This window comes from Tribolium madens, unplaced genomic scaffold, assembly GCF_015345945.1.
Source record: "Tribolium madens isolate multiple individuals breed KSU strain unplaced genomic scaffold, Tmad_KSU_1.1 Scaffold_11;HRSCAF=98;Tcas5.2_LG3b, whole genome shotgun sequence".
Lineage (NCBI taxonomy): Eukaryota > Metazoa > Arthropoda > Insecta > Coleoptera > Tenebrionidae > Tribolium > Tribolium madens.
In genome coordinates this window covers 1,888,828-1,911,792 of record NW_025400975.1, presented here as the reverse complement: position 1 = coordinate 1,911,792, position 22,965 = coordinate 1,888,828, and the positions used below count along the sequence as shown (strand labels likewise).

The window sequence follows — 22,965 nt, the reverse complement described above, 5'->3', positions numbered from 1 at the left end:
TAAATATTTTTTTTTCTGTAATGCAAACAGAAATCCAGGAAATTTTTATTATTTATCCGAATGTGAAACATGAGTAGCTCATCTTGTTACGTATCTTGATAAAAGAAAAGAATAGATGAAGAATCCCTTATTTAATAATCTCTCAACAAACACAAAACACAATGTTGAGGATGCTACTGATTAAATTAAAATTAGGAAATTGTTATCATTTTTTGCTTAGTGAATATGTACAGTGTGTTCCATAATTATTTAGCGCTGATACCGAATAAGTATGAAACTTGCTAAATTTATTTGAAATTTGATCAAAGATCATTACGGAAATGCAAAGGCTACATCTTGGATACAAATGATAGAAAATTGAAAGTGAAAAATTAGCAATAAATGAAGTGTATATTTTTTTAAGGGTTTTCTGTTTATCGTTTTTTGTGTAATCTAAAATTCATGGATGTATGAAAACTTGTAACACATGTAGTTATGACTTGACTGAGGTGATAAAATATGATGTCTCAATTTTCCACTAAAAATCGGAAAAAGGAAGGAAGATAACGGCATACTACTGCAACGCTCTGTTGGGATTTTATTGAAAAAAGTACTAAGCGAATATTTTTATTTATGTCGTCGGAAATGATCTCAACTTTTCTTTTTCAAGTAGAAGTGCAGTGAGTTTCCATCATTGTAAAGATGTGATTAGTAGTCTCCAAGTATACCCATTTGTCATCTGTAAAGTAATTCCTCGCTTTCTTCTTTAATTTACTCGTAAATTAATGTTTTGTTTGTATTTTTCTATAAAAAACGGAACTTTAATTAAACAAAAACTCCACATATATGGTTATTAAAATAATGTTAACTTACAATAGAATTGTGTGTAAGGTTAACGGTTTATTTCCAGAATATGGTCAGTGCTGTTACTTACCACAGAGACTAATTTTTCGTTTTCGTGTTACTTGTTTGTTACTTGGACCGTCAAATTAGGTTCACATTTAACATTTCGTGCAAATACTGTTATTAAAACTTAATTTTAAACCTGAGTTTGTATAATTTCATTAACTCGACTACTTGAATTTATTTTAGCGATCGTACTTTAACCTGAAAACATACGAAGTATAGTTTTCACAAATTGTATATTATCTTTTAACTGGATTAAACTTAATGACATTATACACAAACAGTCTTGCAAACAGATTACTTCAGGCTTAATTTTAGTGCACGTCACGTCTCTTCATTTTTATTTCAATGGTTATACCGGTGGAAACAGTCACCCGAAGGATGCGGTTCGGTGCGTTGAGGTCGCTTTCATGATGAAACAGGACCGACATGCGTGTTATTAACGTCAAACATTAGGAGAGTGAGTGCGTCGTCAACTCGGAGGACTTCCTAGTGTTGGTTGCCGTTCGATTGTGGTGCGCGAGGAGGTCGAGATCAGTCAAAGCGCGCTGCTGCTGCATTCGGGTCGTGCGGGTTCTGTTTTACACCCTTTTTCAGTGCTGTGCAAGGACCTCGTCCTGTCGTCAGTGACACCTAGTTGAAGTTATTTTTGGTGGAGAAGAGATAAATTTGTATTTCTTCATTTATTTATGATTTAAATTTAGTTGCGTTATCTATTCGTGTACATAGCGACGCGATCGTAAATTAAACCCTCTTTTAAAAAACAGGTAAAGTAAATTTTTAAATGACGTGAAAAAAAAATTATAGATTGCTTTTTATACTGACGTGATTTTGTCATTTCAACCTGCTTCAGGTAATTTCTAATAATATGAATGACTTAATTGCAGGAATGCTATGAGAATGTTTTTAAATTTATTTCCTTGATTTTTCGAAGTTGGCGTTACATAAAACATTTCAATTAATTAGTAACTACATCTCGAATTAATTTATTGTGTAACATTGAAAGAGATTCCTTGGACTTTGGCTATTCTTTAATTCATATCTATAAATTGCATCACGCTTGGAAGGAAAGTTTTTAAATGATGCAGAATTATTAATCATAATCAGTACTGTAACGTTCCCATCAAATATTTATTAGTTTCCTCCGAACAAAATAAAAAAACTTTGATTTTAGAAGCAATAAATGCTTTAAATGCGTTTACGGTAGTAACTTAGTTAGAGTACTTTTTAAAAATTGTCTAAACTTTTTAAAAAGGGGCTCTGTGGGCCACAAATCTTGTGAGTTATTATGACTTGGACATTGGTGTTCTTCAGGCTGTTTTTTATTCCTAAATTGTTTTTGTTTCTACATGGCTTTACAATTTTTTTGCTAACAATTTATTTCAAAAAACAACAAAATATTGCATTGTGAAGCAGAAAAAAATTACGTTGTTATTTATGAATACCGTGATTTATTATTGTGGAACAACCCAATAAAAAATTTCCAGGTTGGGAAAAATCAAATAATTGGCTTTTTTTTTCGTTAAAATGCACAATTTTGTCAAGGTGGGTGCATTCATTCCACTCTATTTTTAACGTCACAACCACAACTTTATATTTTTAACATTACTTATAACATCGAACATATGGGGACAATAACACAAGTGTTTTTGTTTTTATTTTTATTTATTTTCACTCAGATTAAAATAAAACACACCCGCTTTGATAACTGTTATTTTAGATTTAATTTTCTTCAGACACACTTTTAAATTGATAGATAAATTAAATTCCTTTTATCTATTGAATTTTATGTCATCTACGAGTATAAAGTCGAGCCGCAAAATGTCACAAGCGATTCTCTTATAAAAATTAAATCCTAAAAGGAAAAGGTGAAATTACTTTTTTTGTCTTATTTTTCTTTATCAATCGAGAGCGAATTGTTTCCAGAATACTTTATGAGAAAAGGTGGATTAAGAGGATTCGAGAACAAGTAACAGAAGGATGATCTATTTTTATCGAAATTTTCGAGACGATTTTTGTGTTTGGATAAGGTTTGAGGAATCGATTGGAATGAAAGGTTTAAATAATTTTGTACATTATTTCTAAATCAGTTGACTTAAAAAAAACTGTAAACATGTTGATTGATTGGCAAATTGTGAGGAAATACTATTAAGAAATTAAGAGGTAGCAACAGGGTGGCCTATTGACCTTTCTGTCAAAATTAAAAACCAGTTAATTAAGTTTTAAATAAATAAAAAGTTAACATGACCCTACAAGTAAACAGATATCTCTTATTTATTTTTATATACGGGTGTCGAATTTATAACATTACAAATAAAAGGTCAAAACGAGCTTGTCATTGGGGTTACGATCATGCATCTAATATCAAAAGCAATATTTTTAAAAACGACTATCTTGTTTTTATTGCAAGAAGATATTTTCTTCTCGGTTTCAGTGATAATGGCTGAAAGACTGACGTGAATGTGAAAATGCTTTTATAAAACGAATAAATTAGAAATTTTATAAAGCCAAAAGAGAATTAATTGGAGAGAATCAACGTTCAGAAATTCTAAATAAAGCCTGAGAAAACTTTCCTGAAGAACGCTTTGATTTACTGATTGCATAAATGTAATCATTTTGCAGGAAATATGATAATATTGAATAATCACAGGGTGATTCAACTGAAAGAAAACATTTTTTTATAGACATAGTAAGTGGTAAATATGTTTTTTTTGTCATTATGATATTTTGAATCAAACAGTGTTAGCTTTAAAACATGGTTTATTTACCAATTGATTATTTTATTCTCAAAACTTCCGTGTTCGTATTTTAGTTGTTTTTGTACATTTTGTAAAAATATTTAAATGTAAAAACTTACTTCCTAGTTTTTGTTTCTGGATGAGGGCTGTTGCCTTCTATAATCATGGCAATACCATTAAATCCTTTGTTTAAATAAGGTCGATTTAGTTGACTCATCCTGTACAAAATGCTAATAACAGATAAAATGTGATAAGTGAAAATATTTTCAAGATTGCACTTTTTAATGGAATGAAATTTAACAGTTTTTTATCGCGTAAACAGACATTCTGTTTTACGATAAAACGTCCAGCGATTCACACATTGATACTAAAACAACAAATTGAAATTCGGAATGTTAACATCAAACACATGAAATTCATTTTGGTAGTCAGTTTAATTAATAATTATCCTAGAATTAACAGAGATAACTCGAAATAGAATACAGTTTTTCCACACGTTAATTATTTACACAAATTGGCATTACACAATGTTACAACGCCCAGTCTATTTTCTCTTGGTGTTCCAGTTTCAGGACTCAAATAAGCAGGTGCAAAAAACTAAACAAACGAAAACGAATGTGGTTCTTTAAGTACAGTTTAACCAAATTTGTGCTTTTTGGACGAGACGGAGTGGCGATGCTTGAAATATTATTATCATTTCTTTTTAATATGTTTTGAGTTGGCAGCTTAAGCCGGCTTTCGCTTTGCCAAAATTGAATCGCTAGATCAATAATTCGAATATTTGATTTTTTTTTCTTTTTTCCAATTACGTCAGTATAAAATGATAATCTGTAATAGTGGTATTGATTTTATTAAGTACCTAGGCTTGATAATTTATGTACATATAGGTACCAATATCTGGTTAATTTGATAAGGCCAGATAAGTACTGTGGTAAACAAATGCGGACCAAAGACTCTGACCATATACCACATCAGTATTCCGAAAATTTCTTGGTGCTCTCGTTGATCGTTCGATCGGGATTGTTTTCGAAAGATGTGACCACATCCTGATTAAAATTTTCGTCGTATCAGTATGTTCGAAGTGTCCAGTGTTGCTGGAAGTAAGCTAGACGCGGCCGCTGCAATACGACAATCTGCGGTTCGTCCACATTACAGTGTTAAAAATCAAATGATGAGACTTCTCAGGAGATCCAAATCGACGGCTAATCCGCCAACTGAAAAAATACAACCTAGGAAAAACGGACACCATTATCATCATAATCACAATAATAATCATGATGCGAGAAATGGCGGAATGGTCGTTAATATCGTGGAAGGTCTTCCGTTTGTTGTTGGGGGAAAAAACAAAAAGGTAATGTGGCCATGAAGGACAGATTTATCAGTTTTTAAGTAATTCTCACAATACAATAATTTAAAATACAGAACCAGGCATTTAGGGAACAAAAATGAATGAGGAACCTTTATCTCTTACACAAATCTTAGTTTATTTGTCATGTTTTCAATAACATGCAAATTATGCAAACAAAACCAATGTCATTTTCTTACAATAACTTATTTTTACCACATTTTAAAATTTAACATTATTTGGGATAAGTTTTTAAAAGCAAATCATTAAATAGTTCATTGCAAGTTTTTCTTGTGATTTAAAACATTCTAATATGGGAATAAAAATTTATTTAAAGTGCATCTACACGAAAAAGGACATTATTTAAAACTACGAAAAGCTGCGTTGTTATTTTGTTTATCAAGTTTAGTTAACAAAAAGTTAAGATAAATACATTTTATTATGTATAAAAATAAATGAGCGTGTTTCTAACTTAGACAAATTAACAGATTTTTCTTTTTATTACTCGTATAATAAAAAAAGAAACATTACACCAAATCGTTGGTTAAATAATTAATATACAGTATGTCCTCGGGTTGAGTTTAGAAGAGGAAAAAATTTTTTATCTTTGATTTTACGCCAAAACTGCAAAGGAAAAAAGTTTTTGCTTTACTTGAAACCAGCAAATCTGTAATTAAAACTTCATTATTCTAACTCAGTAGAAAAAAAGTTCATTTTTCTCTTGATTTTGGACTCTGCTTTTTAAGTCCTATCACATTGGCGGTTTTATCATTTTGACAATGATGTCATTTTGACAAATGAGTTTACGCAAGTTAAATAACAAAAATGTTTGTGAAAGACATAATTTTAATAAACAGTAACTCAAAGAAACAGCTTTAAGGTAAAAACCAGTCATTTTTAACAAGACCTATGATTATTTAATTAATAAATTAATTGTCAAAGTGACCTACAGTTGTCAAATAATTAAAACCGACAATGTGATAAAACTTAAAAAGCAGAAAAAAATTATTCCAATTCCAAGTCCAAAATCAAGAGAAAAATGAACTTTTCTTTGTACTGAGTTAGAATAATGAAGTTTTAATTACAGATTTACTGGTTTCAAGTAAAGCAAAAACTTTTTTCCTTTGCAGTTTTGGCGTAAAATCAAAGGTAAAAAATTGTTTCCTCTTGTAAACACAATCCGGGACATACTGTATAAAAGAGATTTTTTTTGGACATAATTCGGGTTAATTTGCATTATGAACTATTATTATGAAAGTGTACTGATAAAATAACGTAGTATTTTCTTTCTAAAAATGTATCAGTCTTATTTTAACATTTTTTGAGACGTGATGTATTTTTTTCATGAATTTTTATATTCTAATAATACTAATGAAAATTTTTTTATATTATTTTGTTAGTTAATTTTTCGGTAAGTTTTATATACCGGTTGATCAAGAATAACTATTTGAGTTGGCAATACTGAATTTTGTTTACAATTGTAGTACATAACTTGAAGAAGATGCTTTTTTTCTGCTGCCAACTGGGTTATTGTTGATCACCGGCTTTTTGATTTTCAATATATTTTTTCAGATATTGTTAGTTTTCTAAATTTGAAGAATTAATTAACTCGATGTTTTATTATGTTTGTTTAATGGTAAAATTGTTGTTACACCAGAGAAATTTTCTTTTAAAAATAAACTTTTTCCGTTTAGCACACATTATTTAGTTAAATTTGAGTGTGATTTATAACTTTGACAATATTTACTGTTTTCAGTTGTAAAATCGCTCTTACTGTGCGATTTTCTATTAATAAAACACTTTTTATGCATTAAATAACATCTATAAACAATCAGTGGAAACAATAAACTTTGAAATTTTCTACTGCTCAATCAATCAATTATATTTTAGTGGTAAATTCCATTGCATCTGTTGTCTGGTCTGTATTCAATTGACGAAAATATTAAAATACACACACTGGTTATTGTTTCACTTCATAACTTTCAAGTGAATTGTTATTTAATTAATTTTATTGTAAATTGATAGTTGTGAGGAGCACCATACTTCATACTGGATTCGTACGTAATTAAATATTTATTAATTAAAGGCACAAAACGACGTATTTTATTACGTTCTTACAATTAGCAATCGTGTTATTATTACATTTGTATCGCGATAAATATTTCAGAAGACAGGTCAGAATCATCCATCTGACGCAAACCAAATCATTGTGAAAAAACATTCGTCATTTTGTACACATTGCACCGAAACTTATTCACTTTTTTATTTTTGTGGGCGTACAGTATAGTTACAGATGAAATAAACACAACCACGCATCTGGTCTGAGGATTAGTCATCAAAGGTTATACATTTTCCTTATACACGTTTTATTATTATTCTGTTTTTTTTTTGCGAGTGATATGTCCAAATGATTTTACATATTTAAATCTTGACACAGCAGATTAACAAATTATTCATGTGCTCTCAGTGGTCCTAGGTGTATTAAAATTTCAGGAACAGCGACGAATTATAATGTCAAAGTAAATCTTTTCCTGTGAGGTATTTATTTAAAAAATGGGGGATTTTTGTATTAATGTAGTATGTGCTTTTTCACTGCTTTCCACAATATCCACATAAAATAGTTATTTATGTATCAAGTACGCAAAATAAGGTTTTACGGGACGAATCGTAATTAATGACGTAGGAGCCGAGTCTTTAATGAGAGGAGTCACCTAAAACCTTTTGCGTACGTGGTGCATACAAGATTTTTTGTTAAAGCTAATAATTTACACCTCTTACTAATTAAAAAAATTTCGCTACCATAGTAACCAATATTATTTTTTAGTCTGCAAAAACTGTTTTTGGAGACTGAGTAGCTAAAATAACCGTTTTGCGTACTATTTTACTGAGTCCGGAAAAGATTCATTTTAAGGACTCAAATGAGTCTACAAAATAGCTATTTTTGGGAGCGTATACAAAAAAAATATTTAGTAGGTGGATTAGAAAAAAAATGTTTTGTGTCAAGTTCTCTTTCAATTAAATTGAAACTGGACTGAAATACTGATTTAGATACTTCCTTAAGAAAATAACAAGATTGTCTTGTCATACTGTGTTGATAAAATGCAGTTCATCGTAGTGCGAGTTGAAGTTTTATTTGACAACAGAAATCTTTACACCACACTCATAGTAAATTACCGGAGTTCAATTTCTTGTTCTAGTTTTAAGCCCGGATTAACGCTGGCTATAATCGGAAAAGTTTATGGAAAAGTGTCTATAATTACCATGAGGCTGAATTGGCAATTTCTGATGTTACGTTATATCACAAACAATGCCTTGTTGTTCACACCAAGCAGAGATTGATTTCCACAAAGTTTATAATTAATTAATCTTGTCACAATTGCTTAGAATGTTGAAGAGATTGCAGTTGAGTTCATGCTGTTAATTATTAAAACAAGTCAAGTAGAAAGAACTGATACAGGGGGTATTTTATTGCGGAATTAAACGCTTTGTTTTGGTAATTGTTTGTATTTTAATAACAAATTGCTGTTTCATAATACTGACCAAAAAGGCAAGCGAAATCTTTGAAAAATTTAACTGAAACTTTCATTAAACCAACCCTTCATGATGTTTAAAGATAAATACAGGGTTTAATAGCTTTAGTCGTAAACATTGTATACTTACTTAGTTCAGCAAATCTAATATTACCCTTTAACGATTGATTGATTTTATCTAACTTTGAAGGGATCAAGAATTATTAAGTTCCAGGATCACAGAATTCAACAGGTTAAATACTAGGTTTTCAGGATCAATCAATTTGTTATGCACTTTAAAGTCGTTTCTAGTCGATACGATTAGTAACCAAATAGTCAAGTAGTAATGAATTTTGCAATTTTTTTTCTTCGTGTTAAGCGTCAAGATGTCAAAATTATTTTAAAATGATTTAATCTGAATCGTTTTTTCTTCAGTACTAAAATAATGAATTTATTTTTTATTATGAATATACTTGACTGCGATAAGTTATTTGTAACAAATGATTTCCACTCATCAATTCGAACGAGTTGATAAATTGAATGTTTGTTTGTTGATGTACACACGTTTTTTATTGGTTGCATAAACTGTAGGCGTTTCAGATTGAAATTTTCATGGAGTGTGCACTTCGAATTTTATTATCACGAATATCAAGCACAGATAATGGACGCGTAATTATTAAACAATTGTTTAGTTTTAACCTTGACAAGGACATTGATAGAAGCTCACGTGTTACATATTCATTTCATCTTTCTAGGGAATGATTATGTTTGTCATATTATAATTTAATTTCTGATTTAATTCAGCTTAAATAATGATTCGCTCAGTGACAAAATTAGAGAATGAAATTTAAAATCAGACAAATGTCGGTCTTATCTTTATCTGTTTTTGAGTAAATCCTAATTAGTCATAAGTCATATCATAACTGACAAACAGTTGCATTCAAAAATGTAACACGATATTACAGGTAGTGAGGTTTAATATGAATCTGATAATTGTTAGCGTTATGGATGTTTTTTTCAATTTCCCGTTAATCTGACTCATTTTATAGGTGTGTTCGAGTGTGGTCACAGTGATAAAATAGTATTCTTTCTATTGTGTAACGTGTATTACATTTTATAATTAAGGTTTGATTGTTTTCTTCAAATTAATGTTGGTAATATCGTGTCTTGTATTGCTTTAGTTAATGTTTAATAGCAAACACAAGTAATTGCACAGGTAATTACATTATGATCTCACATACACGTCATGAAAGAGTATCACTAAACAGTTGAACGCGACCTTGGTAGACATCTGACATATTTTTTCTCAAGTATTATAGTCTCCCTATATTTATAATAATTCAGGTAGTCTCGCGCTGAGTTTTATTCGGTGTAGCGAGTTACATGTACTTGATATTTTTTATCGCATCGATTAAAAATAAATAATTTCTTAACGGTCACAAACTCGGTATTTTTTTGATATCGGAAAAGTGTAAAAAGTCGAGTTTTGGTTTGAAATGGAAGTGATTGATTATTATTGAATAATGGCAACAGATTCGCTCACTTTATTATGCCATTATGGCTGAATTTGCTTTATCAGACAGACATATGTATTAATTAGTGATAAGACTGATAAAAATAATTGTGTCGTCCCTTTTATGTTATTTGTATATGTGTGATACAGGGCTTGTGCTTTTGTGATGCGGGCGTTTTTAGTAAATTAATTGCAACCGATAAAAATTTTCCCCTTTTGCATGCAGAGTTAAATAATGAGTGACAGAAGCCAGAGTGTTGCAAAAGACGAAGATAAATCAAGACAAAAAGTGCGACATTCTTGGAGTTTTAATAACCCGGACTTTGGTGTCAAATTGTTAAAAGAACGACGTGAAAAAATCACAAACGCCGGAAAATATTCCGAGCGATACAAAGACTCGTTTTCGCATCAAATTTCCGAAGATAAAAATCAAAGTGTTTACGAACGTTTACGCAAATCGTCGACTGGTGAAATGGCCGAAAAAAGTGACAAAATTAAATTTACGTCGAGAGGAAATAGCAGCAATGCGACCACCGATCTTAACAAGGCACACAATACCTTAACCAGTTACAAGCAGTTTCCAGACGGAAAAGTTCGAAACTCGCCTCAAATTATCAGGAAAAAAGATGTGAATATTTACACCGTTTCGGATCCGGAAAAGTCCACAAGGTCGCCTCCGGTGAGGCGTACTCCGGTAGCGCTTCAGCAGATTCTAGGAGAACCCAAAGAATTGAAAGTTACTGTACAACCGCCAGTTTCACCGGATTTATCGGCCACAAAGGTGCTTCCGGTTAACGTAGTCGTGAAAGACTCTACGATGGAGCATCTCCAGAACGTGGAGTGGTACATAAATAAGTTGAACGAGAGGGAGAAGGAAAAGGAGAATTTGAAAAAATTTGAAGCCTTGGTTAAGAAAGTGAACGGACCTCCGCAAAAAGTTGCTCCGAAAGTCATGGAGAAGTCTCACGATTTTCTCAAGTCTCAAGAACACATTCTTAATCCGATCAAGCATTGCACCGAGGTTGAAGATTTGCAAAGAAAGGATTTGAATTTTATCGAGAACGATTCGCAGTTTCAACGAAATACGGGCGGTAGAAAAAGTTTAAACAACGAAAGTGAAAATAAAAGTAAAAAGCCCGTGCCTTTGGATCGCACCGCTTCGGATGCACAAGATCGAGAGCTCAAAATAAAACCCCGCATTACTAAACATGTAAATCGTAATGTTGCAAAGGTATTTTAATTTATTTTTCTAAGTTAATGTCTTATTGTAATTTTTATTAAAAAAGAGGTAAACAAGGTTCCTAATCTAATAAGTAAAATACGTAACGTATCTCAAAATAGGAGTTTAAAATCTTATCGTTTTATCGATAATTGGTGTTCAGGTGACGCTTTTATAACAATATGACTTTACTAAAATAATGTTCAACAATTATGTCCATGACAAAATACACGATTTTTTTATCAAGATTTTATTAATTCTTTGTTTTTTATATAATCTTATTTTTGTGTGTTATGTGAAGTGGGTTTTGTAATAATATTATCGGTTTTGTTTTTACAGAGTAATGACAGTTCGGTGGAATCGACCAGAAGCGGTACAGCTTCGACAAGAAATAGACCGAGGGTGGGAGACGAACCAACCATAGGCAAATACAAATTACTTAAAACTATTGGCAAAGGAAACTTTGCCAAAGTCAAATTAGCTAAACATGTCCCAACTGGGAAAGAGGTAGCAATCAAGATCATCGATAAAACACAACTTAACCCTAGCTCACTGCAAAAACTATTTAGAGAAGTAAGTTTGATTTTTACAAGGTTTTAAAACGATGTTAATTGAACAAGTTTAAAAATAAATGTAGCAATGTCAAAAATTTTCCATTTTTTTTGTAACAGAAAGTGAAAATTATTAACAAGTACGAGCAATAGTCTGGATAAAGGCTAATAAACGTTAATAAAGTATTAATTAGTTTTGTAAATGAATGGGAATCAGTGCAAACAGAAACGAGCGAAAGTGTAAATCTAGCTAAGTATGTATTTCATTAGTGCAAATTAATATTCAAGTTAATATTACGAAATAAGCCAAATGTACTGCTTGTCAGAAAATGTTATGCTCCTCTAAACTCTAAATAAAAATATCAAAAATTACGAACAAAAATATCGAAATTTTAGGAACACTTTTCCTTAAATTATTTAGATTACCAACGCGCGCGCAATCAAGCTAAAAAATTGACTGAAAAGATATTTTTATTGTCTTTTATTGACTGGCAATGTAAAATTTGACAAGAACGATTGCTAAAAAAGTTAGTTTTTGGTAAACAAATATACAAGAAATGCAAAACACACTTGTTCAAAACATAATTTTTATGTTTATGCTTGCACAAAAATCGTTTATTTTTGCACAAGGATTTCTGTTACAAATTTGATCGTTCAATATTTTTTCCGAAAATTTAAATTGTTTTACAATTGCTGTTTTTAAGATATTGTCTTTGCTTTGTAGCTCACTAAAACAGTAAAACAATGTAAAAAATACGTTGCTACAATGTTTTTGGAATAATTTTTTTATACGTTCTTTTAGAAATAACTGAAAAAAGGTTGAGATTAAATCGGTTAAAAATCTTTTTTTTAAATAACTTTTTTGGGTTTTTTAAAATGTTTGAAAATTTGTTTTTTTTTAGGTAAGAATAATGAAAATGTTAGATCATCCAAACATAGTGAAACTATTTCAAGTTATCGAAACTGATAAAACTTTGTACCTGGTAATGGAATACGCCTCTGGAGGTGAAGTCTTTGATTATCTAGTACTACACGGAAGGATGAAAGAAAAAGAAGCTCGATCTAAATTTAGGCAAATTGTATCAGCGGTGCAGTACTGTCATCAAAAAAGAATAATACACAGGTGGTTTTAAAATCATTCGAAGTGGGATAATTTTTTTAATTTCAAATTTGTAGAGATTTAAAGGCTGAAAACTTACTGTTGGATAGTGAAATGAACATCAAAATCGCAGATTTCGGATTTTCAAACGAATTCACACCTGGAAATAAACTGGACACTTTCTGTGGGAGTCCCCCGTATGCGGCACCGGAGCTGTTTCAAGTAGGTTTCTGCAATTTTGATTTAATTAAATTACTCAATTTTCTCTGCAGGGAAAAAAATATGATGGTCCCGAAGTGGACGTTTGGTCGCTGGGTGTGATATTGTATACCTTGGTCTCAGGAAGTTTACCATTTGATGGTTCGACGTTGAGAGAGTTGAGAGAACGAGTATTACGAGGGAAATACCGCATACCTTTCTATATGAGCACGGACTGTGAAAATCTTTTGAAAAAGTTTCTCGTATTGAACCCTGCTAAAAGGGCGAATCTTGAAACTATTATGAAAGACAAATGGATGAACCAGGGGTATGTGGGGTTAGTCGTTACATTTTTATAGATGTTGTGTAACAAGTTAGGTTGGTGGTTGTAATTCGACGAATTTTTATAGTTTTTACTGTGGGTCTCATGACAATTAACGTTAATTTTGATTTAAGGCATTTTTGTATTAACTATATGTTGGCATTAATTAATTTATTTTACACAACTCTAAGTAGATAATTATTTTAATTTTTTAGTAGAAAATTGTGATAAAAAGACTTACTTTTCTTTGCTTTTTAATCGTTGCTTTTTAATATTTTTATTACTAGTGTTGTTCTGTGCTTTTTTCATTAATAAAATGATGTAAAAGTGATTAACCACAACCTAACACTGATCTTCATAGAATTTATTTTTTAGAGTTTTGCATGTGTGACATTTTCAACTAATATGTAGCCTAATTGACTGTCAATATTTTATAAAAATAATTTTTAAAGAACAGATTTTTTAGACTACAAGTTTAATTGAACAGTTTTACTCCAATCGACGCTTTTTGAATCTTTGAACAAACTATCGTTGTGCCAAATATGTGTAGCGAGTATCACAACTCTTACTAACAATTATTTTTTAAATTTTACTTGTAGTGATATAACCTCTGTCTAAATTAAAGAACGTGGAATATAACTCAAATGGTTTATTTGAAACTACTTTGTTTTGTGTTTGCAATAAACGTTTCTAGAGTAGCTTTTAAATATTCAGCTTGAGTTATTTCCATGGCGTATACGCAAGTTTTGGATTTAAAATATTTTTGCTTATTTACAATAGGGGTTTAAAGACAATTCGGATCCAGATCAGCTCAGATGTTCGACAGAAAAAGATAATGAACAGGTAAATTCTATAATGTTCTATTCTAAATGAAAAAATGAGGGTCTTACCAAATGAATCGGTTAAAAGTAATTTGAGTAAGAAACTAATTTGTTAAAAATTGTTTTTTTAACCAATTCATTGGGTATTTTTCGGCTTTAATCGGTGTTGCGAAATTAGGATAACTTTTTATTGGTTGGTTTTAGATGATTAAACATTGAATGCCGGCCTCGGGCCACTTAACGGATTAACATTATTTGTAATGGTTTTTTGGTAAAAACTGTTGGCACGTTATTGATGGATTTTCAGTATCGTCTACCCCTAATTTAGCACAATGATAAAGTTGATTGTGTCAGAACGCGTCGATTGATTTTTGGTTCAATACCAGTTTTTCTCATTATTTAAATAATAGTTGATTGGTTTTATTCTGTGTTTTCTGTTATATATTTCACATTATTTATATCTGTTTTTGTTTTTAGTTACGAGAACGACGAGCTGAAACCATACGTGGAACCTGAGGCAGATATGAATGACCCTAAACGAATAGAAGCTTTAGTCTGTTTGGGTTTTAATCGATATGACGTTGAAAACTCGTTGGATTCGCAAAAATACGATGATGCGTATGCTACGTATTTATTACTCGGGCGAAAGAGTACAGATGTATGTATTACTCACGTATTTTTGTTGTATTTTGTAGAATTTACAAAAAAAAAATGCTTTTTTTGAGCACTTTTTTTAATTAAAAAGTTTATATGCAGGTTAATTCACCCACAAAAATAAAACTATGCTCTTGTTTTAAATGTTATGCTTGTTTGTTACACTTTTATCCATTTGAATTTTTGACTGATATTTTTTCTAATTACTTTTTTTTATACATACAGGGTGAATAAAAAGGATGGAAAAAGCTTTTTTTGGTTAAACTATTGTTGAAAGTTGAAGTCGATATAAAAAATTAGGCCGCTTTGTAATTTTTTTAATAGTTACCTACTTACTACAAAGTTTTTTTCGAAAAATCTTAATTCGGTTTAAATAGTTGTATTTCTTAAATCATAGTCTTTATACAAACTAAGTTTTATGGTAGAAGCCACAACAACAAAAAGTGAATTCATTCTTGAAAAACGATCACATTTTTATATTACTTCACAGTCATTAATTAAGTTAATAATTCAAGGTTCGGTTTAATCAAAACAGTCAAAAATATTATTGTCACTTTTTTTATATCGACATAAAGATCAATTTTTTTTTTTTGAAATCGGGTTTTTTCTATTTCTCTGTTTTCCAGCCGGAAAGTGACGGCAGCCGAAGTGGAAGTAGTTTGTCTCTCAGGAACATGTCAGGTCAGCCGGCCGTCGGCGCTCCTCAACCTACGGCACAGAGTCCTTCGCATCGTGGTGTTCATAGATCAATATCGGCAACGCATGCCAAGCCTAACAGAAGGGCCTCTAGCGGAGGTTAGTACTTAGTCTAATGTTTAATTTCTTGTCGATACTGATTTTGTCCTTTTCTGTATTCAGGTGGCACAATAGGTTTGTAAAGTTTTTTACGTGTCTTGGATTTTACGTGTTAACATTTTTTTTCTTCGCATTTTAGGAGAAACGTTAAGAACAGGACCACAATCACAAGTACCTGCTCCACAAAGTAATAATCACCAGTCGGGTTTTAAAAGACAAAATACTGTCGATAGCGCTACGATTAAAGAAAATAGCGCTAGACTTAATGCTAGGCCTGCCAGTGCTCAAGCGAAAACCGCAACCGAAAACAGTAAGTTTTGTGTCAAGTTTTTTATTAAACCGGTAGTTTTTTGGTTTTATAGTTGAATTTTTTCTTTAGAGTAGATGTAACATTTCGTTTTTTATTTTTTTAAATTAGGTATACAACCTCCAAGTAAAGCTCGAACTGTATCTAAGAACACCGCCTTATCTTTAGGAACTACCGTCGGTCGACGATCCACAATTAGTTACGATGGAAAATCGGAAAGTACGGAAAAAACTAATTTAGCCGCCGAAGTACCGAGGTAAGTTTTCATAAATGTTTCTTTAAATGCCAAATTCGGTTAATTTTTACGGGAAATTTAAAACGTTGAATATATTGAAAGTTAATTCTCTTTCACAAGACGTTGTGCTTTCTTTCTTTTTAACTAAACTTTCCGCTACTTGTTTATCTAGCTATGCTCTTTTTCTGTTTTCTCTATTTTTCTGTAGGAGCTAAAATGGAATTTTTGATGTTTTTAGACTAATTTCTGAAACTGCAACTTATTTGATTTTTTTATTACACGTAAAGAACGGTTCTCTTGACGTTGGTTGCAATCCAGTGCTTGGTTTCTTCTTAATAATTTTTTTAAGCACAAGTCAGTCAACAATAAAAAATAACTTAGTAACTGGCAAAACTGTTGTTGCAAATTTTAATATAAATTTAGAAAAAAATTGTTTTTCTGTTTCTTCATCAAAATTGTTGTTTTGCTTGATTGTCATTTCGTTTTTTTTTTTGCAACTGACGTCTTTGCATTGTGCATCGCAGTTTCTAGTTTTTTAGTCTTTTTATATATTATTAATATTAGTGTGACTTGTAAAATTTGTTTAATGCTACTCCAATATTTCTCTTTACTAACCGCATGTGCAGTTCTGGTGAAGGTGGGGGCACAGGAGACTCTTTACGGCCTGCCAAAGGTCATGTTAAATCTGCATCAGTCAGTAGTAGTGGACCAGAACCCGCCTCTGATCCGCTACGTTCTAGGTAGGTTTCCGTATCAAAACAATTATCATTATTTTTCATGCGTTGAATGTAGATGTTTTAAGGAGGTTTTATGCTGTTAGAATAAACAGTTAACTGGTTTTAACTTATTAAACATTTTAATAGTGTTTTGGTTATTATCATGTAGTATCCTTGAAAGTCACAGTTGAGACGTCGAGTAAACGTATTATTTATTTCCACTTGGTTGTTATTCATATTCTGTTTGCTTGAATGAAGTGAGGCATAAAGCTTGTTTGCTTTGAATTATTTGCTTATTCGGTTGCGTACCTGCATGCTTTGTTGACTTCGTGATATAAAAATACGTAGAAATGAAAGATTTAGAGATAAATTTCGTAATTTTTAGTATTTTTGTAGCTAATTTAAAACTTTTGTTTTTAATTAAATAAGAACAATGGTGAAATTGTATTACAAACTTGTTTGTAATCATAGTTGATGGATTAACACTTTTTTTCCTAATTCTGTGTTAAGCAAACAAAGAAAACAAAACATGTGCTAATGGTTATTGATAACAGTATAAAACTCATTTTTGATGTCTCACTTATTTTTCTCACTCTTATCAAGAAAATCTAAGAAAATATAAATTCAGATTCTTGATATTTTATCATTTAATTAAATTTCCAATTTTTCCTTAGTCAGTGAATAGAATAAATTCTATTTTTATAATAAATGGAATCAATATAAGGTTTAAGTTTTGTTCAATACTACTTTCTCTCCTGTACCTTTCTTTAATAAATTACATAGTCATATATTAAAACCAGTTTTTTTACGAATAAACAAGTGTTAAGAGTCATATAGTGAATTTTTTTTGGTAATTTTTAAACTACTCAATACTTTCTAAAACTAAATTAATAAAAAGTATTTGACTACGCTAGAAAACAGATACTAAAAGTCTCTGGTAAGTGAAGCGCATGTTCGCTTATGTTCATAAACCGGTAGACATTACGAAAAAAAAGATGGTTTTGTACAAAATAACGCGTATAAAGAAGGTCTTTTCAGGTTTTATTTGTCTCGGACAGTTTTGGAGATATTTACTACCAAATATCGCACTTTACAAAAAAATTAATTCAATGAATTAACGTAAGAATTTGTAAAAGTTGTAAGCATTGTGATTGGGCCGTTTAAGGTCGGACATTATAATCATGTAAAAAAAACAATCACTTTAGATTTTTTGATCATTCGAATTAATAATACAGTGGCGGACACGAAATTTTGGACGATTTGTCATTCGACTGACATAAAAATGTGAAACGGGCCTTAGACAACTAACCTCACTTTTGGTTTTTGTAATTTTTATCGTGATAGCTAGAGAAAAAATGACAACAAATCAAAATCATTTATGAACTTACGTGTATAAAAATACGTATTGCTGGCATTATTGTTTCGGAAAATGGACGCCAATAATAAATAAAAACTTTCAATTTTTAGTTTTAAACGTCAATTATAATGACAATTAAGGGTGGCTTACATTGACATTTTTTGAACTGACATGACTTTGATGTCCAAAATTCCGTGTCCGCCACTGTACGTTGATGTGATTGGTCCTTTTGAGGAGGGCCATTATTATAATGTGAGTAACCATATAGAAACCAATCACTTTAGATTTTAGTTTCATTCAAAAAAAGGTAGGAAATTGGTTAATTCATATTTACATTCAGTTATTAATATAATTCCAATTTTTAATGAAAATGTATGCCTTTTATGCGTCCTGTGCTCTTTATTGTGAGTTTATTGTGACGGAGAATTTGTACCTGTTTAAAAAAAACTTAAAAAAACAACATAAATTGGCAAGAATAATACGTTAGTGAATTTTTTTTTTCGAATCTGAGCGTTTTAAATGCAAAACGTGAAACATAATCTCACTTTCTTGGTAGGTATCAGTAGATCGTTTTACAAGTTGCAGAGGCCCAATTAATTTGCAACCAATATTTTGTTACAATTGTTTGTCTATAAACTTGGAACTTAGGCACAAAGTAAAACAAAAAGTAGTTTTTTAGAGTGCTTGCGAAATTTGTTAGCAGATATTTTGAAAACTATTTAATTTGCAAAATAATCGAAAGGAAGTTTTATAAGCTTTAATTTTGTTCATAACCATTTTTTTGTAACATGTACTGTTAGATATAAACGAGAAACCTTAACACATCACGTTTTTAGTACCTCCTTGCGCCCCGTTCACCTTAGAGGACTTGGGACTTTTAGTATGTTTACCTTCCATTAACACGGCTCTGAAGTCAAAAATTCTATTCCCAATCGTGTATTTTACTATTTGTGCGTTCATTGATTGGACTATAATAGCAAATCTATTAATTTTATTCCTTATATTATATTGACTTTTACTATTCTTTCTTTAGGAACTATTACTTCAGCAAAAAGTACGTCTTATTAAGCAATAAATTCCTATAAACAACAAAATAATTTTGTTACTTGGTTTAATGCTTCCTTAAAATGTCGTGTATATTATTTAATACAAACTTCAGAACATATTATTTCTCATACGTGTCTGAAAATTGTTTTCTCATTTCTGACTGTTTTGTCGTTCCTGTGCAGCTCTTATTACATACAGTTTCACAAAATATTTGTTTTAACGTTTTAAATTTTTTATTCCTATTTCTAGTCGCACAAGTGCATCGCCGGCGACGACAAGGCAGCCCGCATTCCCTAGAAACACATCGTCCAGAAGCACGTTCCATTCGGGACAAACCCGGCCGAGAGCTACTTACGCGCAAGGCTCTCCCGGAGACTCGCCCCATACGAGACCGTCGTTTTTTGCAAAATTCAGCCTTCGGGGTTTTACAAAAAGGTTAGTATCGCTGTTTGTGCTAACGAAACTTGTAAATAAAGTAAGACCAATCGAGATGGTTTCAAACGAAGTTTGCCAAGAGAAAAGTTTTACCTTATCTACAGGTTGACTTATTTTTTTTATTTATTGTACCTCTCTCCCGCTTATATCATGCTTTTTTGTTTGCTTATTTCATTATATACATCTATACTGTACTAGTTTCATGTAACGCTGGGTTTTCGTTTTTTTTTATATAAATATAACATTTTTGGCTTAGGTTGTTGACTAATAAATCATAAATACAATCACCATTTTTATTTTCTAATCTGCACCCTCCTCTAACTCCTCGAGCAAAATCACTAAAATTAGAGCATAAGTGGTAATTAGTTGTGGATTTGTGGTTGTTACAGTGTTACATCAGTTTTATTTAATTTTGTTCATTCTCATTTCATGTCGACACAATAATAATTATTGTAAAACTCACTAATAACTAAAATTCGATTTGTAATCCCGACGATTATATTCATTTCTGCGATAATTATAGTTATTGGGCTGTAATTAAAAATGACCGAGTTGGTGATGTGATGTTACGGCATTTTTGCAAGACTTTGTGGTGGAAGAGGAGCAACCAATCGGTATTTTCTGTGTTTTTTCTTTTGTGAGAAATTTTGTACATATTGTGTATTGTTGATGTAACGCTTGTAATAACCGTTTGGGATTTGTGTGTGCGAGTGGTTCGTCCCTTACCGGCCATATCATGATGATCAAGATTATTTCTGGTTCAGGAATTAAGGGCATGAGGGACGCACCACCGCATGCCCGATGCCTTCACCTCTCTACGACTACTGAGATCGCAACGGACACCGCAACTCGACAAATTTCAATTGTGAAGATGTGATGTGGACGATGAACACTGCGACAGTGATTTTAGTACATTTTAATTTTTGTTAAGATATTTGTAAGAGATTATAGTCAAATTTTATTTATTCTCTACTCTTATAGCATTGGTCTTCCTCTCGGTTTTTTAATTTTATGTAAATTAAACTTGTTACTATGTGCTAATTTTGTCCGAAATTGAGTCATAGTTTTGTTTTACTCTATTTGTTATCTTCTTATCAGATGCATTGTTAGCTGATAATTTAAGATAGTTTGTTCTTTCTCATATTTTAATAACCAAAGTATTCTACATTATTTTTAATTTAGAAGTTTATGTAAAAGTCTCCTAGAAACAATAATAATAATTATAAAATTATATATTATATTTCATTATTTTTAATTATAGCCCTACTAACTAATGTGAACACATTCTATCATTATTAGGTTTCCAGGCTGATTAAAAAATTATTTGTGTTTTTATTTATTATATTTTATTCATAGTGAGTTGCAATATTAGCGCAGAACCTACTAATAGCAATTTATTTTGCACTTCCTTCGCATTTAATACATCGCTTTATTTGAAATTTTAGTTTCTTTTTGTTGGTTCTAGATTTTGTATAATACACTTTTTTCATGTTGATAGACAGGGCACATTTATTTTGTTTTAATGCATTTTCTAAGCGCTTCGTCTTGTTATTCAAAGTTTACATTCATTACTAATGTATTTCATCTTTGTGTTTCTTATCATTTTGATTTTGTTATTTTCAGAGCATTAGATCCCACCCAACATGTTAAATATAGCAACTCACCATTACCTACCGTAGGGTAAGTTGACCACAGGACGGACAAAACCAAAAAAAAATACACAAAAACATTCAGTTAAATCAGGACACGAAGAAGGTTTTACAAAATTTGACACAAAAATTATGTTTTTTTTTCTTGGTATTGGTTGATAGCTCTTGGCATAAGGGTTATTTTGTTTTAATGGGATTGTGTGTTAAGTTTTTTCTAAAAATTGAAATTTTATGTAGGGCTTGAAACACCTATTTTGCAACATATTTGTCACAAGATTTTTGTAATTAGAATTTTACAGGTCACAATACGGTGTTTACAACGTACGAATTCGTAAATATGTCTCTTTTATTTGTTAACATCGCGAACGAAACGAGTGCGATAAGGGTTGAAATTATTAATCGCCTGCTGCTATAAGTATTTTTCATTAATTGTAAATGCAAAATTTCGACAAAAACTAACATAGCACAGGTCTATACTATTTTCGTTCGTAGTTTATTTGTATTTAGTTTATTATTGACCCTTATTAATAATGACATAAAAAAGTATAGAAAAGTTACTTAGTTATTAGAGTGACAGTTGTAAGAAAAAAATGTTCAAAATTGGTATTTGTTTTTAGAGAAAATTGCAACAATGAAATTTTTTAATTTCTGTAATTGATAATTTTTTATATTTATGTGGAAATTTAGAAATTAGGAGCTATCGACTGCTATAAAAATTTCGAAATGTTAGTTTTCGTAAGGAGAATAAAATTTAAAATTGTTGAAACAGTTTTTATTGGCGTGCAAGTTAAGTCTTTTCGTCTCTAAATCTAGGATATTTTGTCCTCCTGACATTCTAACAGACTAAAATTCATAGCTTGCAATTTGTTATCTAATTTAAAGCTTATCATAATTAACTGTTTGCGACTTTGGTTAGTTGAAAAAAACCTTGTCCACACTGAAAGAACAAGCGATTTTCCAAATCTTGTTCATCCAGTGTAAAATGATTGATGTAGAGTTAGACTAGAGAGCCTGGAGATACTGAAAAGATCGTCGAAACCTCGCAGGTGTTTTTGTGCGTAATTAGGTGATAACCGTTGTGTTTTTAGGGCCGGTGGAGCACAAAACGACGATCAGGTGAAGCCACGATCTCTCCGTTTCACGTGGTCGATGAAGACGACATCAAGTCGAGATCCCTCTGAAATAATGGCTGAAATTCGTAAAGTCCTCGATGCGAACAATTGCGACTACGAACAACGCGAGAGATTTCTCCTACTTTGCGTCCATGGAGATCCCAACACCGATAGTTTAGTACAGTGGGAGATTGAGGTCTGTAAGTTGCCACGATTGTCGCTGAATGGAGTGCGCTTCAAGAGGATTTCAGGTTTGTGGTCATAAATTTTGTTTAGCTTTTAAGTTCTATGTATATTAAGACACACTTTTTAAACTGCCAAAATAAAGCAATTTGAGTTATTTCCAATCCAATTTTGCTCGATTTTAATACAGAATTAATTCAAAACATGTATTTTATAAAAATATGTCTTTTTAGGCCAAAATGAAGCAATTTGTGCTATTTCTAATCGGTTTATTC

At 31.1% G+C, this 22,965-nt stretch overlaps 1 protein-coding gene across 13 annotated transcripts in view; it reads left to right on the top strand.

Annotated features, from left to right (window-relative positions):
* Nucleotides 1–22,965, top strand: part of LOC123006968 (serine/threonine-protein kinase MARK2-like) — a 37,436-nt gene that overhangs the window by 10,611 nt on the left and 3,860 nt on the right. For 2 of the 13 annotated variants that reach the window (XM_044402033.1, XM_044402041.1), the window contains 14 exons: nt 11,549–11,782; nt 12,663–12,883; nt 12,937–13,081; nt 13,132–13,394; nt 14,160–14,222; nt 14,678–14,858; nt 15,481–15,649; nt 15,713–15,724; nt 15,789–15,959; nt 16,068–16,212; nt 16,818–16,931; nt 19,561–19,746; nt 21,370–21,426; nt 22,484–22,758. In XM_044402033.1, coding sequence (XP_044257968.1) covers nt 11,549–11,782; nt 12,663–12,883; nt 12,937–13,081; nt 13,132–13,394; nt 14,160–14,222; nt 14,678–14,858; nt 15,481–15,649; nt 15,713–15,724; nt 15,789–15,959; nt 16,068–16,212; nt 16,818–16,931; nt 19,561–19,746; nt 21,370–21,426; nt 22,484–22,758 — 2,236 coding nt within the window. Of the gene's footprint in view, nt 1–1,363; nt 1,653–4,507; nt 4,975–10,216; nt 11,222–11,548; nt 11,783–12,662; nt 12,884–12,936; nt 13,082–13,131; nt 13,395–14,159; nt 14,223–14,677; nt 14,859–15,480; nt 15,650–15,712; nt 15,725–15,788; nt 15,960–16,067; nt 16,213–16,817; nt 16,932–19,560; nt 19,747–20,510; nt 20,987–21,369; nt 21,427–22,483; nt 22,759–22,965 lie in introns of those variants that run through there. The other 11 variants (XM_044402018.1, XM_044401951.1, XM_044401942.1 and 8 more) reach the window with 11 other exon arrangements.